This window comes from Lacerta agilis, chromosome 12 (assembly GCF_009819535.1).
Source record: "Lacerta agilis isolate rLacAgi1 chromosome 12, rLacAgi1.pri, whole genome shotgun sequence".
Classification (NCBI taxonomy): Eukaryota; Metazoa; Chordata; class Lepidosauria; order Squamata; family Lacertidae; genus Lacerta; species Lacerta agilis.
Genome location: NC_046323.1, coordinates 12,689,363 through 12,710,780, shown reverse-complemented (window position 1 = coordinate 12,710,780; position 21,418 = coordinate 12,689,363). Strand labels below are relative to the sequence as shown.

At 43.6% G+C, this 21,418-nt stretch overlaps 1 protein-coding gene across 2 annotated transcripts in view; it reads right to left on the bottom strand.

Annotated features, from left to right (window-relative positions):
* The window catches only part of CAPN7 (calpain 7), a 35,887-nt gene extending 24,213 nt beyond the window's left edge, over positions 1-11,674 (bottom strand). The window contains exons 1-6 of one of the 2 annotated variants that reach the window (XM_033165569.1): positions 11,469-11,674; positions 8,022-8,130; positions 6,612-6,763; positions 4,899-4,966; positions 2,612-2,806; positions 1,386-1,472 (exon numbers count right to left, since the gene is read on the bottom strand). In XM_033165569.1, the coding sequence (XP_033021460.1) occupies positions 1,386-1,472; positions 2,612-2,806; positions 4,899-4,966; positions 6,612-6,763; positions 8,022-8,130; positions 11,469-11,570 (713 nt within the window). In that variant the 5' untranslated portion in view covers positions 11,571-11,674. The remainder of the gene's footprint in view (positions 1-1,385; positions 1,473-2,611; positions 2,807-4,898; positions 4,967-6,611; positions 6,764-8,021; positions 8,131-11,468) is intronic. The other variant, XM_033165567.1, reaches the window with a different exon arrangement.
* Between the last annotated feature and the right edge of the window lie 9,744 nt (positions 11,675-21,418).

The following is a 21,418-nucleotide window of genomic DNA, read 5'->3' as shown; positions in this document are numbered from 1 at the left end:
CAGATCCCTGCTATCGATCTGCATTTGAGTTTATCTCCTAGGCTCCTCGCACACGAGTCTACTCTGCTTGGGTTCCAGAAAGCCAAAATATAAAATAGCCACAATATAAAATAGCTCTTTCCTAGCAATAGTGGCTTTACAATCTGCTTTTAATTTTTCATTCTTTGCTGCTTTTAAATACACACACACACACACACACACACACACAGTTTTGTTCTGCCAGTATCACTCAACTGCTGCTGTCAGAATACTGTTATAACAGTCTTAGACTGTAGCTTTCATGAATTGTAATGTGTGATCACATAATTTTATCTTTTTAATATGCTGCGGGCTGCCTTGGGAAGGTTAATTCCGTAAGGCAGCCTATAACTTACTGAAATGAATGGAGCAAATATTCAGCAGCTTCCGGACACAAATGTGTACGTGTTTTCCCTGCCACACTTTCTTTACATCTAACACTTCTCAAGCCTCCTTAGCATTAGGGCTGTAGGGCTCATGAGTTACTTCAAGGAGCGTAGGAGAATAACAAGAGATGCACTTCAGAGACGACAAAGGTGAGACAACTTCTAAACACTTTGAAAAAAAAAGCTTTGGAAAAGTTACCCAGTGAACTCATTCATGATTCTACGGACCTAAGTCAGTGTGAAACAGATAAAACTTGGAGATACTAATAACAGGAGTGAGCAGATCTCTGGAATCTTACAAGTTAAAAACAAAGCTTTCTTCATTTTTATAAATACCATATTAGGTTATGATCTGATTAATTACAATAACTTTTTTTAGAAATATATACAATTTTTGTTTTTGTTCTGTTTCGTTTTCTACACGGGTAGTAATTCTTTCCTTATTTTTTGTGTCTTATCTTACTCTGTGCACTTGTAATTATGTACTTTTTATCTTTCAATAAAGAATATACGTATGTATAAAATAAAGTTTTCTTCCAGCTTCCACTGCACTGATCAGTCAGGGTTCAAGAAGCCCATTAATTGATTGCATTTCGTCTATTAGAGATGTCCCTTTTTTTATTAAAAAAAAAACCCACAAGTACAAAGAGGTGCCCACTATTTTGCGGCCTCTCTAACATTTGTCAGGGCTTCAAATTTCCTTAATCTGAAGTCGGATGGCCTGTAAGCATTTTTCCTAACAGTAGCAGCGTTCAAAAATTTAACAGTGGTACTTCAGATGTCAAGACTATTTCTATAGTGCCTATAGTTGAATGAATTCACCTACGATGAGCAGGTGGCAACAGCTTACTTTTCACACCGCCCTAATATTCAAGGGAGTATCTGAACATTGTTCCCAAGAGGCAATTCTGAAGAATAATAAGGAATGAGAAAGCATTTTGGCGAGTCCATAGCTTAGCTAGGCAACTTATGTTCACTTACGAGAAAGGTACCGGGAAAGCAAAGCGCTCTCTGAGGTCAACGCTCATGAAAGGGACGTACTCAATGCCGTTGATCTTTGACGTCTTCCTATGAAGGCAGGATGCAAAATGTCAGGACCACAATGCTATTCAAATGCATCATTTGTTTCCCACTCAGTCAGGCTCTAAATGAACAGCTGAGGTATACCTGCCTGCTTAATACCTTCACCATTTTTAGTATGGGAACGGGAGAAAGACGCAGTGGACGGTCTCGCTTTAAAAAGCCAGCAAATTTCCCCCTTCACTTTTGCATTAAAAGCTTTGTTCTCACGGTCATTTCCCCTGAATGTTCTGGCCACCAAAGGTTCAGAGCAGAAATGGTTGAGTTAGATAAAAGAGGTGGGGAGGTCAGTGTGGTGCAAAAACAGCATCTTAAAACAGACACTGCTTCCCCAGACCACCAGGGGGCTCCATCTCTTTGAAGCTTGCCTGCCAGGCAGGAAGTTACTACTGTAGCCTTCCCCTGACTTCCTCCAAAGCTGTACAAAGTCCTATTTGTGTTGGCTTGTTTTAAAAGGGCAGCAGGGGTGGCGGCGGGAAACAAGCGTGGCAAACCTGTATCTCCTCTAGCAGCAATGCTATTCCGCGTCCAAATATGTGGATACATTTATCAGCTAAATATCCCGCTGTTAGCCTTAGTACATTTGTATCCCGAAGGGAAATGCGATTAGGATAACACGTTGCTTGATCATTGGGATAAACTCCTCGATAAAGTTGGCATGCCTTCTTGATATTTAAGAAGAAGGAGAAGAAGAGTTTGGATTTGATATCCTGCTTTTCACTACCCGAAGGAGTCTCAAAGCGGCTAACATTCTCCTTTCCCTTCCTCCCCCACAACAAACACTCTGTGAGGTGAGTGGGGCTGAGAGACTTCAGAGAAGTGTGACTGGCCCAAGGTCACCCAGCAGCTGCATGTGGAGGAGCGGAGACGCGAACCCGGTTCCCCAGATTACGAGTCTACCACTCTTAACCACTACACCACACTGGCTCTCCAGCAACATTGGCTGCTGTTGAATCATCATATCAGTCTACAATTTGCTGCTTTCAAGAATCCCATGCACGCTTGCTCAGAAGTAAGTCTCACTGTGATCAGTGGGATGGGCTGCCAGGTTTAGGTGTGCACACAACTGGAGCCTGAATGAGGCAACCCATTGTCAATACGCCTAGAAAACCGTTACCTTTCCTTACCTGAGCACCTCAATCTCCTCCGCGGTGTATCGCTGACCTTGAGGTTCACTGGCCTGCACAGCTCTGACTGCCTGTGGCTTATCGTTCAAGGAAAAATCGGGCCCTAATGGAAAGTAAGTCCTGGCTTGCTGATTTGCTTTCGCTGGGACCGGCTTGTCTTTCTGAGACGGCTTTGAATCCTTCAGTGCTTCAGCTCTAGAATAGAGAGTTTGCATTTTACATGCATCAAGAGTTTTTATTTCATTGGTGGCAGTACATTGCAACACCTATAAATACCACCAATCATATACTACTCATTTTACTATATAAAAATGCAAAAAATATTAATTTCTTTTGTGAGAACGAATGATTAAAAAACAAATGCGGAAAGAGTGACTGCATATTTCTTACGTTTTTGCATTCTTAGGCTTCTCTGTATACTCTATCTGTTAAATGTCCCATAAAACCTTAGTTTCATACAGCCTGAACGTACAGCAAGAACGGCATAGAAACCGCTCAAGACAGCTCTTTCAACTAAAAAAAAAACCTGACAGTTTTGTGCATACTAACAGGAATCATGCAACAATTTATTTAGCAAGCTTCTTTTTGTGTTGTCTTGCTAGAGATTTGTGTACAGCCAGAAATTTAGCTGAAAACAGCTATTCCATTATTCTAAATACAGTACACAGATAATCAGAATATGCTTCAGGATTTCCTTCATTTAAACAGTCATCCTTGATGGTCCAAGCTCTTATACCAACCCTAGTGCAATGCAAATAAATCCACACTCACAATTATCTATGCAAGGCGTGACTGGCCTGAACTAAGAGGGAAGAACTGGTTTTTGTACAACAAAAATCACTACATAGTTGCCTGGAAGCAGCTCCCATTCACCGTAGATGACCAAAAAGAATAACTGCATCTACACGGCTCATTCTCTAAATACCCAACTGATCATAGTGTTTTGCAAGAGAGGGCATCTCGTGGACGCCATCCTATCAGGAAGTCCATTCTGCACAATGTTGGAATTTGGCCTTTGGAACTCCTTCCCACTGCATATCAGACAGATGCCTTCTCCATTAGCTTTCTTGCTAAGGGTATTCCGCTTTCGACAAACCTTCTGAAACCTTTAGCACACTTGGGATAAAGTTTTACACAGCTTTTAACGCCGCAACCCGTCCTGGGATGTTACAGTGAAGGATGCGTAACTAATAAAACATATGAACAAATGTATTTTATAAATGTGCTGTTGTTGTTTTTAAACTGTTTTTATCCTCATAACTGATTTAATATATGCAGCTATTTTATATACGTTGCTATATTGTAAATCCCTTTGGGAGGCCTTCTGGGCAGCGATTTGTAAATGAAAGAAACAAATGGTTGCTGATATCAGCAGTGCTGACGATATACAGAATTTCAGAATATACCATGTTGTATCCAATGCTAGCCACCCTCAGAGCAGGCCCACTTAAATTAATGGACACGAATAATGTTGGTTCATTCATTTCAACAAGTCTATTACGAGTACAATTTTGCTGGATGCAACCCTCTGGATTAGAATGCAACTAACACATTTATATAAGCTCAGTTTATTAAAACAAAAATCCGATTAGAAACACACTCACAAAAATATAGCTCATGTTTTAAATACATTTTTATTGCTTTGTCGGTTGTTGGTTGCTGCCCTCCCTTTGGGTGTAAGGGTAGGAAATAAATCTAATACACAAACATTTTATTTGGAAACATTAAAAAAAACCACTACTTACTGTTGATATTCAAACAAAAATGCAAACAGCAAATGGCATTTCAGAAGGTAGCCATGCGGACTTTGCTTTAGACTCTTATGGATTTGCACCAACTTCTTTATTAAAATTAACAAGGAATGCAAAACATGAATTTGAATATGCAGAAGATATTAAAAAATGAATTTAAGGAACCGTAGAAGAAGGGGGAAGGAGGTCAAACTGTGAAATGTTAAAATGATTGTAAAATTAATGAAATGTATAAATTTGAAAAGTATAAATAAGAACTTTTTTTTGATAATGCAAAACACTGCATCTGCAGGCAATGAACATTTCAAGGAGTGAAATGCCGTCGCAGTGTCGATAAAGTTGCAAGCTTTTTCTCCAGCAAGGCTTCCCATACCCTTAAAAGCCACCTGACAGGCAGAAAAAACTGGTTTGTTTTTTTTAATGCAACAGAGACCTGTGGGAAAGGTCGGTATGTAAAGTCAATAAATAACAACAACTACTACTTAGGAAACAGCGTTTTCACGCAATGTGCTCATACAAAGCTTCAAAAAACTCACCTGTCCAGTGCCTGCCGAGCCAGCTGCTTCAGTTTGGCCTGGAGAGCTGTTTCTGAAGTTTCATTGGCCTTTAATATGAAAAAGGGGGGTTTAAGAAGCCTAACCAGCAATCTACATCCAGAAAAAACAAAGAGGCCAGGGGGTAGCAAATGTTAATTCCTTCCATGTATACTATTCAGATTGGCGACACAAATCCTTCTAACAGGGAGCCGGTGTCATGTGGCTTCCGGGTCATGTGGCCAGCATGACTAAGCCGCTTCTGCCGAACCAGAGCAGCGCCGGAAACGCCGTTTACCTTCCCGCCAGAGCGGTACCTATTTATCTACTTGCACTGTGTGCTTTCGAACTGCTAGGTGGGCAGGAGCTGGGACCGAACAATGGAAGCTCACCCCGTCGCGGGGATTCGAACAACCGACCTTCCAATTGGCAAGCCCTAGGCCAGGGGTCCCCAAACTAAGGCCCGGGGGCCGGATGTGGCCCAATCGCCTTCTAAATCCAGCCCGCGGATGGTCCAGGCATCAAGGTGTTTTTACATGAGTAGAAGGTGTCCTTTTATTTAAAATGCATCTCTGGGTTATTTGTGGGGCGTAGGAATTCGTTCATATATTTTTTTTCAAAATATAGTCCGGCCCCCCACAAGGTCTGAAGGACAGTGGACCGGCCCCCTGCTGAAAAAGTTTGCTGACCCCTGCCCTAGGCTGTGTGGTTTAGACCACAGCGCCACCCGCATCCCACATAGGACTGTCCTTAGCTGAACTGAAATCAACAGGGTAAGTTAATCATGACTTAAATCCCATTGATTTCAATGGGACTTTGTTGCAACTTTTGGTGCTTCTCTCCAGAAGTCAGAATAGCATTTGAAGACACTGGGGCTCGGGCAATTGAGATAGCCACCCCTTCCACAATTCTCTGCCACTTATTTCTGTTTCTGCAAGATATACTGCAGGAAGTTCCTTCGCGTGGGAAAATTCCTGCAGTAACTGAAAACGCTCATTGCTTTTTCCTGTAAGACCAATTGCAGTTGTTAACAGTCGTCAACAGGTTTACCACACCCATCAGCCAATCACCCATCTCACTATATATAAGGGTCTGGTGACATCTGTTTCAGTGTATCTGAAGAAGTGTGCATGCACACGAAAGCTCATACCAATAACAAACTTAGTTGGTCTCTAAGGTGCTACTGGAAGGAATTTTTTTATTTTGTTTCGACTACGGCAGGCAAACACGGCTACCCACCTGTAATGAAAACGCTCCTGAAACTACTTACAAATAGACAGACACATAAACATGAAAAGGGGATATGGTATGTGCAGTTTTTTCAAAAGAAAAATAAACCCAAAAATGGGAAATGAGGGGTGAGAAACCCTCCCAGGAAATCCATATACCACTTTTTGAGCCGGCATCAAGAGTTGCGCATCCCCATCATGTTTTCCACTAAAAGCAGTGAGAGGATGGTTTCTGACACATAACATAAATTCATGTGCCACGCTGCTTGGAGGTGGAGCCTAAACACAGTCACTAAAATATAAAACCCGTGAGATTCCCCTTCCACGGGGTTGTTTTTGTGTTACACGCGGCAGAGCTGAGGCTCCAAAATAATAATTTCTGAAACCTGATGTGTGGACACACCCTTGCGTGTCAATCATTTGCAGGAACGGAGGAGTTTCTTGCCATGACACAATCCCACCAAGTTAAGTTGGTAGCTTAACGTACCGTTTTCAGGCAGAGTTCCACGGCTTCCGTGTACAGCTCTATCGCTTCCTCGCCGTTGCCTTTCTCGTCTTCGTCAAAAGCCTGCGTAACCAGAAAACGGGCCCGCTCCAAGTCCAGCTGCTGCTTCGACTTCAAGGGGTCGACTCTTTGCACTGGAGTAAGAAGAAGAACCATTCACTTTCCTTATTTAAGCTGATTCATGATTATAGTTGTTAAGGTGCAGGTCAGGTTATGTGCTGTGCGGCTTCCATCAGAACATAGGAAGTTGCCTTCTTCATTGGGTCCATCTAGCATGGTACTGTCTATGGCTCTCCAGGATTTCTGAGGGGGACATTCCCGGTCCTACACTGAGATGCTGGAAATGAACTTGGGACCTCCTGCGAAAAAGATGCTCCACCACTGAGCTGCATCCTTCTCTCCGCTCTGAAAATAATGGTGTTCACGGACAACACTAGCCTTGCACAGGGAATGAATGGCTGTACTTTTATGTACACGGTGGCTGCGGGCATCTGTCTGTCTCAAGAGACAATGGAGTGCGCCTGGGGGAGGGGGGAGTCAAACCACTGTCTAAGCAGCACTGATGAGACCTCACCGGGGCACAAGCCTGGTCAGTGTGTATGGAGGACCTGGGTTGTCCAAGCGACAAGATATCCCTCTTGGTAGGCCTGGGTGATATATCAATATCCGCTTAGGACAAGTATGAGGAGCAGACTGCGATGTCGGTTCCACTCAGCGGTATACCACTGGTGAAATCGCCACCGCTCCCAAGTCCCTCTGCTAGCAGCGTCCGCTGGAGGGAGTCAAGAGCTTGTTCCTGCCCCTGCATCTTTAAACTGCTCAACTGAGGGGTCTGCAGCTGCCCTAGCCTCAGCCGAGCTGTTAAAGTAGCCCCCAACCAGCGCTGGCTCCTGTAAGCCGGCAGCAGGGTGGGGGCTCTGTGAAACTCTTCAGCTGACGGGATCGCAGTTGCCGCTCCCCACAGCGAGCGGCTAAAGGAGCCCTGATACTCTGCCCGCTCGCCCGTGAGCGGCAGGGTCGCTGGGGCTGTCTCTGCTGGGGAGGGGGAACCTATTATCCTCCAAGCAACCCTATAAGGTAGATTAGGCTAAGAGTTGGTGACTGGTCCAAGATCACCCAGCGAGCTTCACAGCCAAGTGGTAACTTCAACCCTGGTCTCTCAGGTCTGCATACAACACAGGGTTTGGTATGTTTTCAGATTGGGAGAACATGTGATGAGATTCCTGCATTGCAAGGGGTTAGACTAGATGACCCTTGGTGTTCCTTCGAACTCTATAATTTCTCGGTTACCTCTAAGTTACTACACCACACTGGGTATAACATCTTTTCTAGAACATGCCTTGTTGATTTCCTAATGAAGGGAGAAAGCTTTTAGGTTTTGTCTTTACTAACCTGCTGAGTACAGGGCTTGAACTCTTTCCAAATATTCACTTATTTTCTCTGGAATATTTTCCAAGACTGATCCTGCCATTGCAGCATAAATCAAAGACTGCGCAGCTTCCTGAGGAGAGAAAATACAACACAAGTGTTAAAAAGTTAAGGCAACCAGAAAGCTTATCTCCTCCAAATATATTACTATTAGATTTCTTCACCGTAAGACCCCCAGGACAACATTACAGGACAATATTAAAGTCAATTAAAACAAATTACAATGAAGAGAGCAGGATGGATTCAAAAGTCAGGGAAAGCATAACCTCGTTTGCACAAATGCCTTCTCAATTACTGTTCTCCTCACGTAGGAAAAAAATCCACTACAAAAACCAAGCAAAGGAAAGACAGGAGCCTCTCCAGGAAGTTCTACAGCCAAAGTTTGTGAAGACACAATGTGATCCTTGCTGAGAAACTAAGTCCCACTGAACTTAGTAGGACTTATTCATTGGTGACTTTAAGCTCATTGACTCAGTTTGACCATAGCCTTTCTCACACTGTGGTGTTTTGCATCATACAAAAGCATGGCTTTCTACAAAAACCGGAAGAGCTACTTTATTTATTTACTTCCTTTAAACACATTTCATACCCAATTACCGGTACCATTGTGCAGCCATTTCCAACTGGACTACAAATAAAAACAGTTTCGAAGTCACAGTACAGTTGCTACAAAGCAAGGCAGGTAAGGCACAACCAGCTGATTAAAAATAATCAATATTAGCGTCAGATCCCACTAAAAGCCTGGGGAAATGAACAGACCTTCAGTTGGTATATAAAGTGCAAAAGAGTATGTGCCAGCTGCATCACAGAAGGGAGTTTCCATATATAGGGAGCCACCACTGAGAAGGCTCTTCCTCACCTTCAGCAGGCTTCAGCTGAAGATAGTAAAAAGGTAAAAGGTAAGGGACCCCTGGAAGGTTAAGTCCAGTCAAAGGAGACTATGGGGTTGCGGCACTCATCTAGCTTTCAGGCCGAGGGAGCTGGCATAGGTCCAGAGATAGTTTTCTGGGTCATGTGGCCAGCATGACTAAACTGCTTCTGGCACAACAGGACACTGTGACGGAAACCAGAGTGCATGGAAATGCCGTTTATCGTCCCCCCGCAGCAGTACCTATTTATCTACTTGCACTGGCGTGCTTTCAAACTGCTAGGTTGGCAGGAGCTGGGACAGACCAACGGGAGCTCACCCCATTGCGGGGATTTGAATCGCCGACTTTTGATTGGCAAGCCCAAGAGGCTCAGTGGTTTAGAGCACAGCACCACCCACATCCCAAGCAGACCTCCCCAACTGGTAGAGATCTTTATGAACAGGCAAGTCTATACAGAAAGCATTCTTTCAGGTACTTTTGAGCGTAAGATCCTACCAAATTTTATTCACAAGAGCTATGCAACCACTCCATACTTAAAGGTTTAAGAACATGCACACGGAATTATATATTTTCTTTCCCACAAAATCCCCTCCCAAAAATGGAAGTCGCTTGTGCTGGCCCCGGGGGCTTGTTCGTGAAGCGAGGTCCAAGTCCTGTCCTGGGTCTAGGGGTCCAAAGGAGGTCAGTCCAGTGGGGAGCAAGGCAGGGAGCGGGTCAAAGTCCAAGGCAGGTGCAGGCACGAGGTTGTGGGTCAAGCATACGTTCGCAGCTAAGTTGCTCACGCAGCTAAGTTGCTCACGCAACTTGGGCTGGGGCTGGCTGGCTTTTATCTGGCCCTATGCTTAGGGCGGCCCTGATCCTCTGGAGACTCGCCTCTCCTCCGGGCCTGGAGGCGAGCACTCCTCCTGTAAGTACTTAGCTCTCTTCGCCTCTCTGCCCTGAGCCTCTGCAGCTCAGGAGAGGCTGGTGGGTTACTGGACCCAGGGGCTGCCTCCGCTTCCTCTGATGAGGCTGGGAGTGGAGCACCTGCAGGCAATGGGTCCTCCCTCCCATCAGGAGCCAGAGCAGACTCTGCTGATGCCTGCACCTAGGGATCCAGCACAGGTGGGGATCCTTCCGGCTCAAGCCCTGGCCCTGTCTCAGCTGGTTCTGGAGGCGGGGAATCCTGTGCAGGCTGGGATCCCTCAGCTTCAGCATCTGTCTGACTCCCAGGCCATCACATCACTGTACACAAACACCATTTCTACATATATTTAACACCAGTGCAAGCATCACAGTTCATACAAGAGGCCCTTTCGTCCCCACAGGCTTGCACCCGAGTTACTCATGCTAACGTTTTGACCCGCAACATCTAGCGTTCACAAATATCTTTTAACTATGCCCCAGTTAGTAGAGCATGAGACTCTTAATCTCAGGGTCGTGGGTTAAACTGAGCCCCACAATGGGCAAAGGATTCCTGCATTGCAGGTGGTTGGACTAAATGACCCTCAGGGTCCCTTCCAGCTCTACAATTCTAATTTTGCAGGGAGTGCGTAGCCTAGTGGTGGAGCCCCTACATAGCACTTGGAAGCTCCCATATTCAATTCACAGCATCTCAGGAAGGAGGACTGGGAAATCCCTCTACCCGAGACCTTGGAGAGCAGCCAAAATTATAGATCTCCACTCTGTGTCTGAAATACTTTGGCTCCAGCTAACCAGACCTTTCCTGCACAGCCAGAGTATCCTGACTCCACAAACAATTTGCCTTTTTTATTGAAGAGAAGCAATTAGCTTACGGTCACCGTTAGTCACAGAAAAATCTAGGCACATGGAAAAAGGTGGAAGATCATTGTTTATGAAACGACTGTACACTGCGGACAATGTAAAATCATGCATGACTGAAATTAGTTTGCAGAATTATAACCACACCCTTGGTATGGTCCTGACAGCAAGTCAAGGTGCATTTTCAAAATATTTGTGGCATTTGATACCTGCAATCTAAGAACAACCAAATTTGACATGCTCGTCCCCTCATCAGAATATGCCCCCCCCCTATTTTTATTTTTGCCCTGACCTGCATGTATTGCTGTACAGGTTGTGTGAAAGGTCATGTATTTCAGCTCTGGGTAGCAAAGCACAAGCAAATTTACAAATTCATTTGTAGGTGTGTGCGTGAAAAAATTCAGAGTGGCCTTCTGGTTGCAATGGAGCTGATAAGGTGCAAAGTTGAGAAGATTCCTGAAAATACCCATTTGGGTATTTTCTGTATTGTACAGGACAGGTGGCAACATGGGCATAGCCAAGTCTCTTGTTTGGGGGGGGGGGATGCCTTTTGTTGGGGTTGGCAGGCCTTTTGCTGGGGGGGCAGGCCTTTTGTTAGGGGACCAAGCATTTTGTTAGGGGGCCAAGTATTTTGTTGGGGGGGGGCAGAAACTCATGTGGTTTGGATTATATTTATATTTGTATTTTTATTGATTTTTATTGCCCCCCTTGGCTACACCCATAGGTAGCACCCCATTTCCTTCTCTCCCCCCCCCCCCGACGACCCCACTCCCCCGGGCACCTTGTAGTAAAAGGCCGCTTCGTGGTAGTGGCCTCGCTGGTCCCGCTGCACCGCCAGCTGCGCGAACTTCACCGCTTCCTGCTCCAGCTCCGCCGCTTCCATGGTCGGGTCCGGGCAGACGCCTCAGCGCGCTCCTTTCCGCATTCGCTGACGTCACGGCAGCCCCCCGTCGTCTCCACCTATGGCCTCCCGCTCAGGAAGGGACTTCCCGGCAGCCCCATGCGGCTGAGGCGTCGACGTCACGGTGCGCCTGCGCAATGCGGGAGAACGCTCCTCCCCCCCTTCACCTCCGACTGGAGAGAGATAGGCACTCAACCTTAGGGTCCCAGGTGTGCCCGTTGGACTACAACTCCCATCATCCTTTTCGGGAATGGCCCGAGGTCAGGGACGATGGGAGTTGTAGTTCCAGGGAATCTGGGGACTCGAAGGCGGAGAGAGGCTGAAGAGAGTTATCTGTTGGTTGGAGGTGTCACGTGTGATCGAGTTGAGATGCCTTTTTCTAGATGACCTCCCAACCCTATGATTCTGAAATTCTATGGGGAAATCCAGGTTGTTCTTGGTTTTTTTTTTTAAAAAAAGTGTACCTGTGATTGACCCACACACACAAACACAGGTATATAATTAAATTTTCTGTTTTACAATTTAGAATAGTCACTTAAACATCCTTAAAATGACTTCCTTTCTTCTCTTTCCACGGTTCATTTCGCATATCATAAACCCCTGCATGGGGACATGGTTGGAAAGAGTGGCTTACTGCAGCCATTCAATAGGATCTGCTGTCAATATTGCAGGTTAGAGAAGGGTTTAGATTTACAGCGCCAACTCATGCGATGCAGCTCTTCTGTTGAAGATCATTTAAATAGGCTTCCCAAACTCAGCACTCAACTGTAGGCAAAAGTCCTGTTTCCATTGATAAACTTCCATGCATTCGCCTTGTCGCAATTTTTCCCCACGCGCATTCTTGCCTTCGCAGTTACTCCTTTTGTTCTTTGGGGAGTTGCTACCCAGTCACAGTCCCGCTAAAATCCTGTCTGTCTATTATGTTCACTGTCCTCTTCACTTCTGGCTCGGGGAGATGGAAAGCGGCGTCCAACGGGAATCCGGAAGTCGGTTGCTATGTGTGAGCGGAACGTTCTAACTCTATGGCCCAAAGGAGGAGAAACGTTACGTCTCTCCGCTCCCGGAGCCCCTTCCTGGACGCCTGCGCAGTCAGCAAAAGTGAAGTTCATCCGCCAGGAGTTCGCGTAGGGCAGCGGAATTCCGAAGGGAAAAGCGCGTGTCTCGTTGCTGGTCTCTGTTTTTTCTAGTCAAGTACGCAGAACCGCTTACAACCAGTGGTTTATTTATTTATTCGTTCTTCTTCTTCTTCTTCTTCTTCTTCTTCTTCTTCTTATTTTATTTATATATTTTTTGGAATAACTTTTTATTGAGTTTTGTAAACAAGAATAATGCTGTACAAATAAGCATACCAAGTTTTCTCATGTCATTTGTATATCACAAAAATAGCATAATAAATGTGGAGTAATATCTACAACGTACAGTATGGTTTATTATTAGTGGTCAATGTATTTTTATATATGAATGAATGAATGAATGAAATAATGCATATAAGTCTATATAAATATAACGTCTATGAGGATTCCTGACATTTCCCCAAGTTGGGTGTGCAGACGGAGAGGAGATACGATAGCCATCTTCAAATATCTCATGGGCTGTCACATGGAAGATGGAGCAAGCTTGTTTTCTCCTGCTCTGGAGGGTAGGACCTGAACCAATGGCTTCAAAACAAAATAAAAAATTCTTTCCAGTAGCACCTTAGAGACCAACTAAGTTTGTTCTTGGTATGAGCTTTCGTGTGCATGCACACTTCTTCAGGCTTCAAGTTACAGTACAAGAAAGGAGATTCCAACTAAACTCCAGGAGGAAATTTCTGACAATAAGGGCTGTTCAACAGTGGGACAGATTCTCTCCTTCACCTGAGGTTTTAAAGCAGAGGTTGGATGGTCACCTGTCAGGAATGCTTTAGTTGTGATTCTTGCATTGCAAGGGTTGGGCTAGAATAGATCATAGAATCATAGTGTTTTAGAGCTGGAAGGGACCCTGAGTCATCTAGTCCAACCCCCTGCAATGCAGGAATATGTAGCTGTCCCATATAGGAATCGAACCTGCAACCTTGGCATTATCAGCACCACACTCTAGCCAACTGAGCTATCTGGGATGTCCCAGATGACCCTCCAGGTCCCTTCCAACTCTCTAGTTCTGTGATTCTGTGACTATTTCCCCCTTTGCAGTCTGATTTCGGGAAGAGAGTAGACAATGAGCCAAGCAGCCTTCTAGTGATCCTAAACATGCTGTGTAGAAGTCAGCTTCGCTTATTGTGATGCAACCTCATTTCCATAATATATTTAGAACCAGAATATCCACAGCCAGTACTCTTACATGCCACTAGCCGGTGGTGTTCCTTCATTATGGATATTGAACTTGTATTACGACTAAATATAAGCCTCTTTTGAAAAGTGTCAGCTTAAAGGCTATCTGTGTCGCATGGTGAGGGAAAGAGAAGCCTCGTTACTTTCCAGAACTTTATTGTACTATATGGGGTGCTGAGAAAAGAACAGTGGTGTTTAATAATGACTGTGAACGGTTCCCTGAATGGGCAATTCCTTTGCTGTGTTGGGGGTTCAGACAGAGATGAAGAGAGCTGATTAGCAGCTACATCTGTTTTTAAATAATAATAATAATAATAATAATAATAATAATAATAATAATGAAAGACTGGGTGCAGTTATTGGGACCACAGTACATATTGCAACCCCCTGCATATGGCAACACACTGAGGATTCCCAGACAGATTTAGCTGCTATTTTCTAAAATGTAAAGACCAGAAAATATGAGCTTGTAGCTAGCAGGGAAAGCCAGAATCTGTTCTATTTTTGCTATAATATGGCGAGTTTAAAGCTAGCTACTCTTGTGGCCACTGGCCAATTGGACTCTCTCCACTACTTAGTAAAAAAAACCCTCTACAACACCATTACCCTATATAGAAGTGAAATGGAAATTGGGACACTTCGTTTAGCAGAGTCTCTCTCTCTCTCTCTCTCTCTCTCTCTCTCTCTCTCTCTCTCTCTCTGTGTGTGTGTGTGTGTCTGTCTTTTAGCGCATGTTCTTTTTGAGCGTGTTTTGAATACGTGCTGCATGTCCATAAACAGTTTGGATTTTCTGAGATCTGGTAGTTGGCAAATCAGACGAGGACCCTCGAACCCCAGTCGTTGCTTCCACTACTCAAAGGCTCCGAAAAGAGGAGCAGCTGTCTGAGGAACTGGTTCCAACACGGCATCATTCCTTGAGAATGTGGAAGATGGAAAAGATTGCTTATCCTGAAGGAAAACGTTGCAAAGCTGCAAGCTGGTCTTTCCAAGCTTCTCTGGAAAAGCTACTGTTTATGTAGGATAGCCAAATGTCTGCTATTCCAAAGCTAGAGTCACTGGACTATTCAAATGTACTTAAATTTATAGCTAAGGAACATGGAGTAGGTCAGTTTTAACAAGACTTGGGATAGTCTTTGGAAGAAGATTGTTCGCACTTGGAGTTTCTCCTAAAGCTCAGATTTTAGCTTTGGTCCCCTCATTGTATCCATTGCATCCTCTGAAGAACCAACAAGTGTTGCGATCCCGGCTGGAATTTCTCCTCAACCGGTGTCTGCAACGGGCTTTCCACAGTGGGTAGAATTTCCTTGGGGACAGAAGGTTGCAGCTGTTCATTCCACCATCGCAATCTGGTTTAGCCCTCCCAGCAAATCCTCCCACCAGCTTGCCTGCTAGGCATCGCTGTTCAGTTCCTCCATCTGCTTGGGCCGGCTCACCCATGAGACAAGATGAGGCAACTTCCTTGGGCGGCATGATCCACAAAGGCAGCAGATTCCACCTCCTGCCATCTATGGCCTCGAGCATTGTTCGCCCATTGTAAGTCCCATTGAAGCAAATGGAAAAAGCAGCTACTTGGCAGTAATTCAAGATCTAGTACTTTCAACGAGACAGTGGCAACTCACTGTAGCTGGACTGGAGCCCAGGCTGTGCGGTGCAGAAGTTCTCTTGCTTGCTACACATTTTTCACGCTGCTGTTTAAAGTATCTGCATCCTCTCTGAAGTGGAGCAAAAAGGCTAATGTACTGTTTAAACCACAAGGAGCACCGGCAGTTTATATATTACATTAGCTAAACTAACACAGGATGAGACATAAGTAAATACAGGAAGGGCAATTCTGCTGTGGTTACACGGTCAGATGAGACCGATATGTCAGTGTTAGCCGGCTATATTGTCCTAAACTTACCCCGTCTAACCTGTGGCAAAAGTATATTCTTTGTTCTAAGTTCATTGCAACTTTCCTCAATAAACAAATTGGAGGGAGATATATATATATATATATATAGAGAGAGAGAGAGAGAGAGAGAGAGAGATTATAATTTTCATTTTTAACAAATAAACATTTCAACAACAACCACAACAAAAATTAAAACAATTCTTACCTATCAAACCTTGATTTCCCTCCCCCTCTTTCGGCAGTTCCATAGATTTACCCTCTCTTTTTCTTCTTCTGCATATTCCAGTTAACTCTATGTATTCTTTTCCTCATCTGTTTCATATATGTTTTAGAAACTGCAAGTTTTTACAATAGTCCTGCTAATGTCTTCATTTATTTACAATTCGTTTGTAAATACTCAATAAACGATTTCCATTCCTTAATAAAAAGTTTGTTGTTTGATTTCTTCTTCTTCCGGTAAGTTTCACCATTTCTGCATCGTCCATTAATTTCTGCAGCCATTCTTCTTTCATCATTACTCCTTCTTTCCATTTTTGGGCAAATGTCATTCTCGCGGCAGTCATTCTCCAACACATGTCATTCTCCAACACATATTTGATTTTGATTCATACGTTTTTTTTCCAATCTGCTTGGTGTCAGATACCATCTGTATAACATTTTCATATAATTCTCTCTTAAACCATAACACGCTGTAAATTTTATATCCATGTCCCACAGTCTTTCTGGAGGGAGATAATTTTTATTAGGATTAATTAGCAATAGGAGTTGGCAGGATGGTGCTTCTTAAACAACAGCAGCAGCAGCAGCAACAACAACAACGATTATACCCTGTCCATCTGGCTGGGTTTCCCCTGTAAAAACCAATAAAATACTACCTTTTAAAAAGAGGATTGAACATATTTTTTCTGATCTTCCCAGTATTGCTAAATACTTCATCTAAAGAACATACAGCCTCTTCTTAAGAGGAAAACTTTAACACAATGTTAGGCAGTACTTGCATCTCTTATTTTTCTGCTAAAGTGATGCACTCACGTTTCAGATGGACTTTCCAGTATGAACTCCCCCATCATTGCTGTCGACGTGGCGTTCTGGGAGGAATGAGGTGGTGGCAAGGTTGGTGTGGTGCAAGCACGAATCCCAGATCGGTTCTGCTGGTATGTCTGCACCACGCCGGCCTTGCCTCTGCCTCGTCCCTCCCGGTATGCCACAGTGGCAGCAGTGGCAGGAGGTTAAATAGGCAGCACTGCTCTGAACCACCAACCACTAATGGTACAGGGAGAAAGCGTTTCCCCACATCTAACTGTTCTATGCTTTGGACCTGGATCAGCACCCCTGTTGTTTTTTAAACACTTAAAATGCACACGAACACAATTTCATGTTCCATCTAGACCATAGCTGTCAACTTTTCCCTTTTCTTGTGAGGAATCCTATTCGGAATAAGGGAATTTCCCTTTAAAAAAGGGAAAAGTTGACAGCTATGATCTACACCAGGCATGCCCAACCTTCGGCCCTCCAGATGTTTCGGACTACAATTCCCATCATCCCTGACCACTGGTGCTGTTAGCTAGGGATCATGGGAGTTGTAGGCCAAAACATCTGGAGGGCCGCAGGTTGGGCATGCTTGATCTAGACTGACAGTGGAGAATCTCAAGACAGTTTTGGGGAAGCCACACCCACCTGCGAATCACCTGACATCATGTGTAAAGGAACAATCAGGGCAGCATAGCTTTCCCTATCCCATGCCTGATGGAAAGAAGACAAAGTCCCGACCAGAGAAGAATGGCAGATTAAATTGATGGATTAAGCCGAAATGGCAAAAATGACCGAATCAGAAATCAGGAAGACAAAAATTTTAATAAGCAATGGGGGAAATTTGTAATTTTTCTTAGGAACCATTGTAAACACCTAAAACCATTAGTGGGATTGGAATAACACTTGTAGTTTAATGTTGAATTTGGGATATAATAGATGTAAAAGATATGGATTATTATAAAAGATGCAGGAGGAAATGGTTAACAAAAGGAGCCACAAAGGGGTGGAGGGAAGTTCAGGGACTTCTTTGGAATCTTGTTTTTATGTTGGTTGTTGGATAATTGATTGTAAAACTTTAAACTGAAAAACTAAATATATTTTTACAAATAACAAACAATAAAAGGAACAATCAGGATCAATTGTGGTCCTCAGAAGGTTGGTTGAATTGGAATCTGGCTTTAGGGCTAAAATAGGTTCTCCACTTCTGATCTAGACCCTTAGATAGGGATAGCAAATGGTCATCCAGGAACTCAATTTAGGAAATTTTCCCAGCTATCTAGAATAAATCAAAGGGACCTATTTTTATTTCATCCAGACTGCATTCTCCTTTTCTCTCTTGAAGGACCAGAGCAGTAGAATAGTTGCGTAGCCAGAATGTCCATGTCCTTTTTCACTTTTCTGGCTTGGTTATGATGGTCACAAGTTGCCTCTGTATCCCATGTTCTTTCTTTGATCTTAATTTTTTCAGTGAGCTTTAATAAATGGCAGGTGCTTTCCGCCAAGTTTCCCCTTTAAAGCTTTAAAGAAAATACAAGACAATTAACACATCAAACGGTGTAATCGCAATTCGTTATGAACAACCACTTTGATCTTCTTTGTTTACTATGTTGCTTCCAGGTTTCGAAGTATGCTCTGTATAAGTTTGCTAAATCCACAAATCATGCACCCTTTCCAGCCTTTGTTGTTGTTGATCTTAACTAGATAACAAATTTACTTGGAAAGTTCTGAAACATAGAAAGGCAGCTTAAAGCAACTTCCAAAGGGAGTCTTGTGGCACTTGAAAGACATTGGCCAGATACCCCTGGGTCCTGGTGGTCTTAAAGAGCTAGAAATCTACAGAACGCCACACCTGTCTTTTACTTCAGAGGAGCTATGGCGAGTCTCTTGTTAAGTATAGTAATTTACCGTATTTTCCGGCGTATAAGACGACTGGGCGTATAAGACGACCCCCAACTTTTCCAGTTAAAATATAGAGTTTGAGATATACTCGACCACAGATTCTCCACCCAGCGTATAAGACGACCCCCGACTTTTCAGAAAATTTCCCTGGATTAAAAAGTAGTCTTATACGCCAGAATATACTGTAATTCACTGAAATTGCAAATGCTTCTATGCATTACTATGTTTTAAAATTTGATTGGCTGGTAACTGAATTACTCCTGGTAGGAGGTTTGAGTGCTCCATACGATTTTCTCAATGCCAACACTCCCCAAAGTGGGCCTTCAGTCCCTGGCTCACCCCTTGGCATCAGACACACACATCTCACGTCCCTGCTGTTATAAGAAAAAAAAAAACAACAACAACAACCCTACTGCTCCTTTTCCCTTATGGGGTATCCAAGAGCCTTTATAGAATCCTTAAGTAGGTTCCCTATCAGTAGGAGAAAAATAACAGAGGCCAACCCGAGAATATTGAGAAGCAAGGCAGCTACTAAGCCTGCTCTTTATTAACTGTTGCAACAGGGTGCTCACTGCCACATGCAGGAGGGACCCCAAACAATAGTGTATAAGCCCTTATATAGGCTTTTGAAATTGCCCACCCTGTAGCTCAAGACCACCCCCAAAGCATCATACATACATCACAGAAGGAGGTGGTCTCCAACAGAAATACATCACAGGGGGCTGTCTACCACAGGAATCCTGTTTGTCAGGATACCTGACAGTGGTCACTGATAGCTCCACCTGGACAGCCTGGCCATTCTTTTGTGATGGTAAATGCTTTAATTCCTGAAACCAGGTCACAGGCTCACCCTTTTCATACACAAAGATGCCCTAAAGACAGGTAAGCAAAAGACAATGGAGAGGTTTTCCCATTTCCTTCCTCCTTGCAGAGAAATATTTGAGGTCCCTGGGAGCATCATAATGGTTTGGGAGAGTCAAAATGACTTCAGGAATGGTCTCCTGTACTATTTCAGACACGTGGTTTATATACTTATGTATGTGTTTGCCTTGTACATTTATGAACACTTATTTCGTATTTGGGACCTTAGAATTCTTATAACACTGCTTTCCATCTCAGAGAAGTTCCTGCTTCTGATCCTCTGTGTGTTTTGGCCTCCTCCATCAACTGCACTTGGAGGGGACTGGGGTGCCAGCGTTGTCACAACACAACACATCCAGCCTGGCCATGTTTACTTCCTGTTGGGCCAGTCACATGGTGCCATGGAGGCAGACACTAGCCTGCCCTTCCTCCTCACAGATGTTTTTACAGCATAAGCTTTCATGGAGGATGACACTTCGTCAGATGCATTTTCCAGTATATACAAACATAGTGGAGGGGGGTTGTTGTTGCAAACTGTGAGGTTAGATTTATGTCCTTTTTTGTAAAAGAAAATTTATTGGTATTTCCACCTGAAAACAACTAATAACAAACATACATTAACACACAATACAAATTCAGTGTAGAGACTGACCTCTTTGTCCTATATACAGAGTGCAAAAGGGCATCACAAGCAGATGATGATATATGTCATGTTGGAGGTAGGGATGGACAGATCTGTCAGTTTTCTTTTGGTCCCGTCCCCCCGCCCCAGGTTCTCAGCTTCTCATGACATAAGATTTCAGAAGAGAAGTTCATGAATACCTTCCAGGTATTAGTTATTAGCTCTGCAGTGGTACCCTGGTTCTCAAACGCCTTGGTACTCAAACGCCTAGGTTCCCAAACGGCAAAAACCCGGAAGTAAGTGTTCCGGTTTTCGAAGTTTTTCGGAAGCCGAATGTCCAATATGGCTGTCGGCTATTGTTTCTGGGGTGCCTGCACCAATCAGAAGCTACGCCTTGGTTTCTGAACATTTTGGAAGTCTAAAGGACTTCCGGAACAGATTAAGTTTGGCGTTTTTGTTTTTGCTATTTATTTTGCATTTTTGTTTTTGATGCTTTTTCAGCTAATTTGTTTTTGTGTCTGTGTGGAACCCAGTTCAGCTAATGATTGATTGATTGATTGTGAGACTGCAGAAATGGATAAAAGCCCCCCCCCCCCCCCATCCAAACAATGACTATCATCAGTGCAGATTTGGAAAAAATAATAATTTTAATTTCTGTCATCTACAATACTGCCTTATTTATTTTATAGTACAGTACATTGATTATTGTGCTTTCATTTTATGGATCAATGGTCTCGTTAAATAGTAAAATTAATGTTAACTTTCTGTTTTAGGGGTTGTTTTTAAAAGTCTGGAATGGATTAATCCATTTTGCATTACTTCCTATGGGAAAGCGCGCCTTGGTTTTGGAACAGTTTAGTTTTGGAACACACTTCCGGAACGGATTAAGTTTGAGAACCAAGGTACCACTGTATTTATAATTCATTATTAGCTCTATTTTGTCCTCCTTGCCTCCGGGGCAATTTTAAGTACTGTGTGCAAGTTAACAGCTTCTTATAAATATTATAGCACACTGATGGTAGGATGTTGTACAATGAAAGGCCCCTTTTATTGATTCTGAAATTCTTGGTAAGACCATATTTACATAGACTTTTAAAGCTGCACTCCTACACACACTTACTTGGGAGTAATACCCCTTAAACACAGCAGAACATTTCCAAGGAAGTATCTATAGGCTTGTGCTGTTAATGAGCCATACTGTATTGAAAAGCCTTTA